General features: G+C 40.3%; 1 protein-coding gene across 7 annotated transcripts in view; it reads left to right on the top strand.

The window, feature by feature from the left end:
* ACACA (acetyl-CoA carboxylase alpha) overlaps positions 1-12,873 on the top strand; it is a 219,633-nt gene that overhangs the window by 110,287 nt on the left and 96,473 nt on the right. For 5 of the 7 annotated variants that reach the window (XM_067472024.1, XM_067472021.1, XM_067472020.1 and 2 more), the window contains 5 exons: positions 2,517-2,660; positions 4,825-4,921; positions 5,008-5,115; positions 10,022-10,078; positions 10,461-10,505. In XM_067472024.1, the coding sequence (XP_067328125.1) occupies positions 2,517-2,660; positions 4,825-4,921; positions 5,008-5,115; positions 10,022-10,078; positions 10,461-10,505 (451 nt within the window). The remainder of the gene's footprint in view (positions 1-2,516; positions 2,661-4,824; positions 4,922-5,007; positions 5,116-10,021; positions 10,079-10,460; positions 10,506-12,873) is intronic. The other 2 variants (XM_067472023.1, XM_067472022.1) reach the window with 1 other exon arrangement.

Raw genomic sequence — 12,873 nt, 5'->3', positions numbered from 1 at the left:
TCTTGCTTGTCGTCATGCCCCTTTAAAGGCAGGATCATGTCAGCATCCCTTCTCTGTATATGAACTCCACTTTGTGACCCAAAGGGACATTTAGATGCATACCATTGTCCCCATGATTGTTAGTCCAGTCATACATATTTGGTACAGAGAAGGAGAAGAGAAATCAAATAAGGGCTGATTTGAATTCTGCATGACTATTAAAAGAGTTTTAATATTTATTTACAACATTTATATCCTGCCCTTCTCATCCCAAAGGGGACTCAGAGCGGCTTACAAGATATATATATATTATATTATTAGCATAGTACAATATCAGTATTATATATTACTACATTGTACTATACCATTATATTATAATATTATTAGTAATATTAAATGTAATGTAAATATATATTTATAATATCATTATTTGTATTAGCATTATATTGCATTACATTATAATATTACAAATATTATATGTATATACAATATATTATACTAGCATAGCACAATATCAGTATTATATATTACTATATTGTACTATACCATTATATTGTAATATTATTAGTAATATTAAATGTAAAATAAATATATAATTATAATATCATATTATTATTATTAGTATTATATTAGCACAGCACTATATTACTATTATTTATTACTATATTGTACTATACCATTCTGTTGAAATATTATTAGTATTAAATGTAATATAAATATATAATTATAATATATTATTATTAGTTTTATATTGCATTACATCATAATATTATAAATATTATATGTATATACAATATATTATATTAGTATAGCAGAATATCGGTATTATATATTACTATATTGTACTATACTATTCTGTTGTAATATTATTAGTAATATTAAATGTAATATAAATATATAATTATAATATCATATTAGTATTATTAGTATTATATATACATATAAATATTATATGTATATACAATATATTATACTAGCATAGCACAATATCAGTATTATATATTACTATATTGTACTATACTATTATATTGTAACATTATTAGTAGTATTATATTGCATTACATTATAATATTATAAATATTATATGTATGTACAGTATATTATACCAGCATAGCACAATATCAGTATTATATATTATTATATTGTACTATACCATTATATTGTAATATTATTATTAATATTAAATGTAATATAAATATATAATTATAATATATTAGTATTATTAGTATTATATATACATATAAATATTATATGTATATACAATATATTATACCAGCATAGTACAATATCAGTATTATATATTACTATATTGTACTATACCATTATATTGTTATATTATTAGTAAAATTAAATGTAATATAAATATATAATTATAATATATTATTATTAGTATTATATTGCATTACATTATAATAATATAAATATTATATGTATATACAATATATTATACTAGCATAGCACAATATCAGTATTATATATTACTATATTGTACTATACTATTATATTATTATATTATTAGTAATATTAAATGTAAAATAAATATATAATACCATACTAGTATTATTAGTATTATATTGCATTATAGTATTATAAAGATTATATGTATATACAATATATTATACTAGCATAGCACAATATCAGTATTATATATTACTATATTGTACAATACCATTATATTGTAATATTATTAGTAATATTACATGTAATATAAATATAGAATTATAATATATTATTAGTAGTAGTATTATTGTATTGCATTACATTATAATATTATAAATATTATGTGTATATACAATATATTATATTATACCATTCTATTGTAATATTATTAGTAATATTGTAATATTAAATGTAATATAAATATAGAATTATAATATCATATTACTTGTATTAGTATTATATTGCATTACATTATAATATTATATTATATTAGTATAGCACAATATCAGTTATATATTACTATATTGTACTATACCATTATATTGTAATATTATTAGTAATATTAAAAGTAATATAAATATATAATTATAATACCATATTATTATTAGTTTTATATTGCATTACATTATAATATTATAAAGATTATATGTATATGCAATATATTATATTACATTATATTAAGGAGTTTTGAAACCTGTTTTGAACATTTTTGAACCCTTCAGTTTGTTTAAACTAAACTGAACTTCATTATATTTACATTTACAAACCTTTGGATTCCTGTCTAAGGAGAAAAAGTGGGGTAGAAAACACATCGAAACCAGGGCCGTGTTTCTGGCATTCGCTGGGAGTTGGATTGTCCTGCCGAGGCTCTGAACCTCTTTGTGTGTTCTCCTGAGGACGTCCATGTTTGGGAAGCCATCGCCTATCTGCTTGGGTTAAGGGATCCCGTGTGCGTGGTGGAGACTCTCTCCCTCTTGTTTGCCTTCCTCTCTCTACTTTTGTGTTTCATAACCTTCAAGAAAAGCCTCCCCTTCCCCCTTTTGTTGGTCTCTCTCTGTGGACGCTGACCTCGTCTCTCCTTTGCCACTCCTCTTTAGGATGTCCTTCTCCTCCAACCTCAACCATTATGGGATGGTCCACGTGGCCAGCGTCAGCGACGTCCTTCTGGACAACTCCTTCACTCCGCCTTGCCAGCGCATGGGGGGCATGGTGTCTTTCCGGACCTTTGAAGACTTTGTGCGGTAAGATAAGGAGTTGTGTCTCTCCATTTAGTTAGTTAAACTTATGGTTTTATTTATTTATTATTCCAAAATCGAATAGGTAGGTAGGTAGGTAGGCAGTTCGATGGATGGATAGATAGGTAGATTTATTTATTTATCATGTCAGAAGCCAATTGAGATTAGAATGTATTGAAAAACCACAACATTAAAAACTTGGCATGATACCCTAGGACGGTGTTTCTCAACCTTCCTAATGCCGTGACCCCTTAATACAGTTCTTCATGTTGTGGTGACCCCCAACCATAAAATTATTTTTGTTGCTACTCCACAACTGTAATTTTGCTACTGTTATGAATCCTCATATAAATATATGATTTGCCCAAATTTGATATGATATGCCCAAATTTGAATACTGGTGGGGTTGGAGGGGAATAATTGATTTTGTGATTTGGGAGTTGTAGTTGCTGGGATTTATAGTTAACCTACAATCAAAGAGCATTCTGACCTCCACCAATGAGGGAATTGAACCAAACTTGGCACACAGAACTCCCATGACCAACAGAAAATACTGGAAGGTTTTGGTGGGCGTTGACCTTGAGTTTTAGAGTTGTAGTTCATCTACATCCAGAGAGCACTGTGAACTCAAACAATGATGGATCTGGACTAAACTTGGTACAGATACTCAATATGCTCACATGCGAACACTAGTGGAGTTTGGGAAAAAGAGGCCTTGACATTTGGGAGCTGTAGTTGCTGGGATTTATAGTTTACCTACAATCAAAGTGCCCCTTGAATCCCACCAATGATAGAATTGGGCCAAACTTCCCACATAGAACCCCCATGATGAACAGAAAATACTGCAGGGATTTGGGAGGGATTGACAGTGTCTTAGGAGAGATGTAGTACACCTACCTCTGGAGAGCACTTTGGATCTCTTTTATATGGACCTCTTCTGCAGTCCCAGGATTTTTTTGACCCTGTTCAAAACCTGGGACCATCAGAAATATGTGTTTCTAATGGTCTTTAGTGACTCCTCTGACACCCTCTTGCGACCCCCTCAGGGGTCCCGACCCCCAGGTTGAGAACCGCTGCCCTAGGAGCTGGGGGTGGTGACGGCCGACAGGGAGCTGGTCCATGAGGTCACAAAGAGCCGGAAACGACTGAACGAATGAACAACAACAATAACAACATGATACTCAATGTCCTTTGATCAGAAGCTGGCCACTTGGAGTGCTTCTGGTGTCGCTGTGAGAAGGTTCTCCATTGTGCATGTGGTGGGGCTCAGATTGCATTGTAGTCAGTGGTCTGTGGTTTGCACTCCTCCACACTCGCATATGTTGGACTCCACTTTGTAGCCTCATTCCTGTATGTCGTGGTGCCAGTGCGCAGCCTGTTCAGCGCCTTCCAGGTTGTCCAGTCTTCTGTGTGCCCAGGAGGGAGTTTCTCATCTGGTAGCATCCACTAGTTGAGGTTCTGGGTTTTAGCCAACTGCGACCATACCTCGCAAAGGCTGATCTGGCTGGGGTGGTCCATGCCTTGGTCACCTCTAGATTGGACTACTGTAATGCGCTCTACGTAGGGCTGCCCTTGAAAACGGCTTGGAAATTCCAACTGGTCCAACGGGCAGCGGCCAGGATGTTAACTGGTGCTCCTTACAGAGAGAGGTCAACTCTCCTGTTCAAGGAGCTCCACTGGCTGCCGTTTATTTTCCGAGCCCAATTTAAGGTGCAGGTGCTTACCTACAAAGCCCTAAACGGTTTGGGACCATCCTACCTGCGTGACCGCATCTCCGTTTATGAACCCACGCGCTCACTTCGCTCATCCGGAGAGGCCCTGCTCGTGATTCTGCCTGTGTCGCAGGCGCGCTTGGTGGGGACGTGAGACAGGGCCTTTTCTGTGGTGGCCCCCCGACTCTGGAACACCCTCCCCAAAGATCTTAGACAGGCCCCTACATTGGCAGTCTTTAGAAAGAACTTGAAGACCTGGCTGTTCCGATGTGCCTTTCCAGAATAGGAAAACTCTAATAACAAGTCCCAGAAGCACTTTAGTAGAACTAAGATTGATGCACACCGCACACTGCACTTACCCTATAATCCTTACATATCACCTGTCACATCAGCACTTTTAATTCTGTACCCATTATATTATTATCTGCTGCATTTTCTGGTTCCTTCTTTTGTTTCAGACTCTTTGACGAAGTCATGGGATGCTTTTGCGACTCTCCTCCTCAAAGCCCCACCTTCCCGGAAGCAGGCCACCCGTCCCTCTATGACGAAGACAAGGTATGGTATGGTATTACCTACTCAAAGTGCCACCTATCCTTGTGTAAGGCAGATTAATACATTGTTGGCCCATTTTCAATCCGCAGAGCGCTCGGGAGGAGCCCATTCACATCTTGAACGTTGCCATCAAAACGGATTGCGATATCGATGACGAAGGGCTGGCTGCCATGTTTAGAGACTTTACACAGAGCAGGGTGAGTGCTGTGCTGCCACGTGGTGTTTATTGTTGGGCGAGTGGGCTTATTAACAAAAGACCCTCCTCGTGAATGTACAGCAGAGTGACTTATTAGCAGCAGTGTGACCCAACATCAGTAGCCCAAGGTGATAAAAAGAACAAAAACGCACAGACCAAATGTTATCTCTTCCATAGGAGGCTTTTCTTTATAGCAAAATAATAATAATAATAATAATAATAATAATAATAATACTTTATTTATACCACACCACCATCTCCCAAGGGGACTTGGGGAGGCTTACATGAGGCCAAGCCCAACAACACATCAATAAAACAACAAAGCAGTAAGCAAATAAAACAATACAGTTAATATAAATCACATATAGGCAATAACACACAAAAAAATAATACCTATGGCCGGGCCAGATGTAATAGATTAAATTTAAAAAAAAAAACATTGGGCGTGAACAGAGGTAGTATGCATCTAAGCAGGAGGGTTTTAAAGTATAGTGTAGAGAGAGCAACCCAACAGGTAGTTAAAGTGCTTCTGAGGACATTTTGCAGGGAATTGGTCAGAGCAGGGCATTGTTTCCTTTATGGCTGCATTATTTACAAAAGCAAGGTTTCCATGAAACAAATAAAGTTCAGCCTTTAAACTGGAGCTTCTCCCACTGAAGCCTTCTCACACTGAGGGCTCTCTCAGTCTCAGGCCTTTTTCCCACTAAGGCCTCTAACAGACTGAGGGCGAACTAACACTGAGGCTTTCTCACACTGAGGGCTCTTTCAGACTTAGGTATTTTTCTACTGAGACCGTCTCACACTAAGGGCTCCCTCAGACTTAGGCCTTTCTCACACTGAGGCCTTCTCACACTGAGGGCTCTCTCAGTCTCAGGCCTTTTTCCCATTGAGGATTCTTACAGACTGAGGGCAAACTAACACTGAGGCTTTCTCACACTGAGGGCTCTCTCAGATTTAGGCATTTTACTACTGAGACTTTCTCACACAGAGGGCTCTCTCAGACTTAGGCCTTCCTCACACTGATGCCTTCTCACACTGAGGGCTCTCTCAGACAGGGCTTTTTTCCTACTGAGGCCTCTCCCAGACTGAGGGTGAACTAACACTGAGGCCTTCTCACACTGAGGTCTCTCTCAGTCTCAGGCCATTTTCCCACTGAGGCCTCTTACAGACTGAGGGTGAACTAATAGTGAGGCTTTCTCACACTGAGGGCTCTCTCAGACTTAGGCCTTTTTCCTACTGAGACCTCTCCCAGTGCCAAGAGGGTGAACTAACACTGAGGCCCTCTCACACTGACGTCTCTCTCAGTCTCAGGCCATTTTCCCACTGAGGCCTCTTACAGACTGATGGCGAACTAATAGTGAAGTTTTCTCACACTGAGGGCTCTCTCAGAGTCCTTTTTCACACTGATGCCTTCTCACACTGAGGACTCTCTCAGACTTAGGGCTTTTTCCTACTATGGCCTCTTCCCGACTGAGGGTGAACTAACACTAAGGCCTTCTCACACTGAGGTCTCTCTCAGTCTCAGGCCATTTTCCCATTGAGGCCTCTTACAGACAGAGGGCGAACTAATAGTGAGGCTTTCTCACACTGAGGGCTCTCTCAGACTTAGGCATTTTACTACTGAGGGCTCTCTCAGACTTAGGGATTTTTCCCATTGAGGCCTCTCCCAGACTGAGGATGAACTAACACTGTGAGGCCTTCTCACACTGAGGTCTCTCTCAGACCGACACCTCTCATATACTGGGCTTGCGTTTTCTTGCGCGCATACGAATGAGGAGGGGAAGAAAACCAGGCCTATTTTCTTTTTGGTTCTAATGAATCTGTTCTTGGCTTTGATGGGATGTCCCTGTTTTCCCTCCAGCGAGCTTGCACACGTTGCTCCTTCCTCTCCTCCCCACCTGCCTGAGTTTGTGTACATCCATACACACACCTTATGGGGAGAGTTAAGCTATCAAATAGCTTGCTCCAAATGGCCCAAATAATTTCCCACTCCCAGCATGTTATGAAGATGCTTCCACCTCCCTCCCCTCTAGATAGAAATTAGGGTGGTATGCTTGTAAATGACTTGCGGAGGAGATCGACGTTGCAAATAGAGTTTCTCCAGGTGCTGGTACCTAATAGTGCCGTAATAGCAATCGAGTCGCCGGGAGGTCCGCATTATTACAATGTAATCAGAATCCCGTTGCTATATACTTATGGTCTGACACTTGTGGAATTTTAAAAGCAATTGCGGTTTAGAAGGCGGGGAGGGAACCCTACTCCAGCCTTGCTATTAGAGTTATTTTCTTCTTCTCCCCCCCCCCCCCCCCAACATGACTATCCGTGGCTCGTTTTGAATCCCTGCATTCGGTGTATTTCTGATGTTGCGGCACTTCTGTTTCATCCCTTTCTCATTTTGAAGGAGGTACTTCTAATGCGGCGGTTCCCAACCTGTGGTCTGGACCACCAGTAGTCCGCAAGAACTAAAATATGGTCCGTGGCCTCGCCGTTACTACACCGTTGCAACGAGAGAGACTGGTCTCGCAAGACTCTCCTATAATGCCGAGGCTTATTAAATATGGTTTCCTGTGGGCGAGCTGATGGCAACAGACTGAACACAGACTGAACATTTTCAGAACTTAAAATCTCATTTTGGCTCGCAGGGCCAGAGTTCCCACGATCCACTTCCCCATTTACACGATCAACTTCCTCATTTACATGATCCACTTCTGCATTTACATGATCCACTTCTGCATTTACATGATCCACTTCCCCATTTACATGATCTGCTTTTCCAATTACATGAACCGTCTCTCCACTTACATGATCCCCTTCCCCATTTACACAATCCAGTTCCCTGTTTACATGATCCACTTCCCCATTTACATGAACCACCTCTCCACTTACACGATCCAATTCCCCATTTACACAATCCACTTCCCCATTTACATTATCCACTTTGCCATTTACTTGATCCGCTTTTCCTCTTACATGATCCACTTCCCCATTTACACAATCCAATTCCCCATTTACACAATCCACTTCCCTATTTGCATGATCCACATCCCCATTTACATGATCCACTTCTCCATTTACATGATCCACTTCCCCATTTACATGATCCACTTCTCCATTTACATGATCCAATTCCTCATTTACATGATTCGCTTCCCCATTTACACCATCCACTTCCCCATTTACATGATCCACTTCCCCATTTATGTCGCTGTCCGCCACAAGCATGGGCTGAACTACAACACAGAGAGGCTGGTTACCCACTAAAGACTACTACTACCACATCAGCTTTAGATAGTTAAATATGGTTTTCTGTAGGTGAGCAGATGGCGACTACTGGGTGGCATATGTTCTGTATCAGAATCTAGAGCTGATGTGGTCTATCCAGTGCAATTTTCTGAACCAGCAACCCAAATAACCAAACCGAATCTAAGTTGACCAAAAACTTATTCGTAACACTTTTGGTACTAATGTTGGAGTGGTCCCTGGTCAAAAATATGTTGGGAACCACATATTTTTCTATTCTCTGTTAGGCCTCATACTCGAGCATTGGGTTCACTTACTCGTTTTTAGAAGGATATAGAAAAGTTGGAGCAGATATGGAGAACAATGAGGATGATAAGAGGGATAAAAAACCAAAGAAGGGAGGGTAGGTTGAGCTGGAGCAGTGCCAGTCGTCAGTAGCTCATCGACTGGCATTGTGCTGAATTGTAGAGATGAGCATCCTCACTACATTTTGCTCCAAGTGCGAAGTTCGCACTGTACTACAGTTATCCAAAAAGTAAGATTCCAAAACACGTAGCTCTTGAAGGCAGTTTTCTCGAGAGATGTTGGTATGATGACTGCTGTGTAGCGGGAAGCCAGCAGAAGTGAATGAGCGGTGCCAGTCGTCAGTAGCTCATCAACTGTCATTGTGCTGAAGGTTAGAGATGAGTGTCCTCACATTTCCCTCGAAATGCAAAGTTCACACAGTAGTAGGGTTATCCAGAAAGTAAGGTTCCAAGGCACTTAGGTCTTGAAGGGAATTTTCTCGGGGGATGTTGGTCTCACTGCCATGTAGCCAGTGGAAGCAAACAAGCAGTGCCAGTCGTCAGTAGCTCATCGACTGGCATTGTGGTGAAGGTTAGAGATGAGCGTCCTCATTCCGTTTCCCTCCAAATGTAAAATTTGCGTTGTACTAGGGGTATCCAGAAAGTAAGGTTCCTAGGCATGTAGCTCTTGAAGGGAATTTTGTCAGGGGAAGTTGGTATCACTGCTGCACAGCGGGAATCCAGCGGAAGCAAACGAGCAGTGCCAGTCGTCAGTAGCTCATCGACTGGTGTTGAGGTGAAGGTTAGAGATGAGTGTCCTCATTCCGTTTCTCTCCAAGAGCAAAGTTTGCACTGCACAAAGGATATCCGGAAAGTAAGGTTCCAATGTATGTAGTTCTCACAGGAATTTTCTCAGGGGATGTTGATATCACTGCCGTGTAGTGGGAAGCCAACGGAAACAAACGAGCAATGCCAGTTGTCAGTAGCTCATCGACTGGCGTTGTGGTGAAGGTTAGAGATGAGCGTCCTCATTCCATTTCCCTCCAAGTGCAAAATTTGCGCTGTACAAGGGTTATCCGATATCACTGCCATGTAGTGGGAAGCCAGTGGAAGCAAACGAGCAGTGCCAGTTGTCAGTAGCTCATCAACTGACATTATGGTGAAGGTTAGAGATGAGCGTCCTCATTCTGTTTCCCTCCAAATGCAAAGTTTGCACTGTACAAGGGATATCCGGAAAGTAAGGTTCTTGTGGGGAATTTTCGCAGGAGAAGTTGGTATCCCTGATGTGTACTTGAAAATTTTATTGGAAGAGTATTCTAAAACAAGTGACTTTGGCTCTCTTGTGGACACTTTCACCTTGTCTTTCCCCCCTCTTTCTTCCAGAAATCTGTCCTGATTGACCACGGCATTCGGCGGCTGACTTTCCTCGTGGCCCAAAAGGTACTTTGACTTTTCGATCTAGTTATGTCTGTATGTTATTATTACTGTTACAGTCTGCCTGGTGCTGAGGGCTCTCCTTAAAGGGGACGGGACGGGGGAGAGTCACGTTCCCAAGAGCTTTTTCGTTTGAGTTGTGCATCTCCCACTGCGTTATGGCTTTTCCAATACGTTTTCATCATAAGATGATTAATTGAGAATTGAAGATGGGGCCCGTATTGAGCCTTGTGTGATTTTTTTTTGCCTTAATTTGTGTTTAATTGGACTCACTAATTGCTAGCTTTCTTCTGCTTCTCTCCCTTTGCTTTCTCCTTTGTGCTGCCCGACTTTGTCTGTCCGTCTTCTCCCTCCCCCGTCATTATTTTTCCCCACTGTGACTTATAAGGATTTCAGGAAACAAGTCAACTGTGAGGTGGACCAAAGATTTCATGTGAGTAGAAAGACATCTCTGGGGAAATGGTTGGGGTGCTTTCCTTTTTCATGCCGAATGTCCCTCGAAAGGATGGAAATGGCATGGAGAGATCTCGATCCGTTGTTGAAGGCTTGCATGGCCAGAATCACTGAGTTGTTGTGTGTTTTCTGGGCTGTCTGGCCATGTTACAGAAGCATTCACTCCTGACATTTCGCCCACATCTGTGTCAAGCATCCTCTGAAGTTATGAGGTCTTTTGGAAACTAAACAACTGAGGTTTATATATAAGTGGAACTCTTGTCTGCTTGAGGCAAGTGTGAATGGGGCAATTGGCTACCTTGATTAGCATTGAATGGCCTTGCAGCTTCAGCTGTTCCAGAAGCATTCTCTCCTGACATTTCACCCACATCTATGTCCTCCGAGGTTGTGAGGTCTTTTGGAAACTAGGCAAGTGAGGTTTATATATAAGTAGAACTCTTGTCTGCTTGAATGTTGCAATTGCTATCTTGATTAGCATTGAATGGCCTTGCAGCTTCAGAGCCTGGCTGATTGCTGCCTGGCGGAATCCTTTGTTGGGAGGTGTTATTTATTTATTTATTTATTTATATACAGCATTTATATTCCGCCCTTTTCACCCCGCAGGGTGGATTACAATGTATATATACATGGCAAACATTCAATGCCATAGACACACAACATATATAGACAGACACACAGAGGCTATTTAACTTTCCAGCTTTCATGAGGATATTCTGTCCACCAGGGGAGCTCTCGCTTCACCGCCCATTTGTGACACTGATGGAGTACTTCCTCATTAGGTTCTTGTGGGTTTTTTTCGGGCTATAGGGCCATGTTCTAGAGGCATTTCTCCTGATGTTTCGCCCTATAGCCCGAGAAAACCCACAAGAACCTAGTGATTCTAGCCATGAAAGCCTTCGACAATACATACTTCCTCATTCTTTTGCTTGCTTGCTGGAGATTTAATAATAATAATAATAATAATAATAATAATAAACTTTATTTATACCCCGCCACCATCTCCCCAAAGAGGACTCGGGGCGGCTTACATGAGGCCACGCCCATCAATACAGAAACACAATATAACACAAAAGCACAACAGAAAATCAGAAAATAAAATAACTTAAAATACAAAAATACAAAATGTAAATATACAGCACAACAATATAAAATCAAAACATTAAACCACTAATAATGAACACAATGGGCAGGGCCAGTTTAAAGATTAAAACACTGGAGATAGGACAGTGTAAAGTATTGTTAGCTGGCGCTGATTTATTCTTGTCTGGAATTCCCCTGCTTTTTGAGTGTTGCTCTTTATTTACTGTCCTGATTTTAGAGTTTCAACCAGGCTTTGAAGCTGCAAGGCCATTCAGTGCTAATGAAGGTGGCCAATTGCAACATTCCCACTTGCCTCAAGCAGACAAGAGTTCTTTCTCCAACCCTGGACATCATTTTATAACCCTTACTTGTCCTAGTTTCCACAGTGCTAATGAAGGTGGCCAGTTGCAACATTCACATTTGCCTTAAACAGACAAAGAGTTCTTTCTCCCACCATGGACATCATTTTACAGATATATAAACCTCGCTTACTTAGTTTCCAAGAGAGCTCACAATCTCTGAGGATGCCATAGATGTGGGCGAAACATCAGGAGAGCATGCTTCTGGAACATGGCCAGACAGCCTGGAAAACTCACAGCAAACCCAGCGATTCCAGCCATGAAAGCCTTCAACAACAGATTGAGACCTCTCCTTATTCAGGAATCCAAAGGTTTGAAAATTTATGTTCCAGAAGCATGCTGACAGAATTCAAGATTATCTTGAAGAAATGAGCATCTTGTTAGATGAACAGAAAGGCAACAAACGGAAAAGCAGGGGCACAAAAGACCAGTTATTAATTGACAAAATGATTCTGGAGAACTGCAAAAGCCGAAAAACTAATCTTCACATGATTCGGATTGACTACAGTTGGATCATTAAGTGTCTAGACGCCATCGGGATTTGTAAAAACATTGGCACTTTTATTGAAAATATGATGAAGTATTGGAAAACTGAACTGTTTATTGGAAATGAAAATAATAATTAATAATAATAATAATAATTATTATTATTATTGGGTTGCTATAAGTTTTTTCAGGCTGTATGGCAATGTCCAGAAGCATTCTCTCCTGATGTTTTGCCTGCTTCTATGGCAGGTATCCTCAGAGGTTGTGAGGTTTTTTGGAAACTGGGCAAAAGTGGGATTATATATATATGGAATACCCTCCCTAAGGAAATAAGTTTAGCCCCATCTTCAGGCCAAGCTTGGAAAAGTGAACAATTGAAGGCTTCAGCAGCCCCTTCTAAAGAGAAGAAAGACCCTTCCCTAT

The sequence above is a fragment of the Anolis sagrei genome, chromosome 11 (assembly GCF_037176765.1).
Source record: "Anolis sagrei isolate rAnoSag1 chromosome 11, rAnoSag1.mat, whole genome shotgun sequence".
In the NCBI taxonomy this organism is placed as follows: Eukaryota; Metazoa; Chordata; class Lepidosauria; order Squamata; family Dactyloidae; genus Anolis; species Anolis sagrei.
Note: the sequence above shows the minus strand (reverse complement) of the source record. Positions and strands in the feature narration are given on the sequence as shown.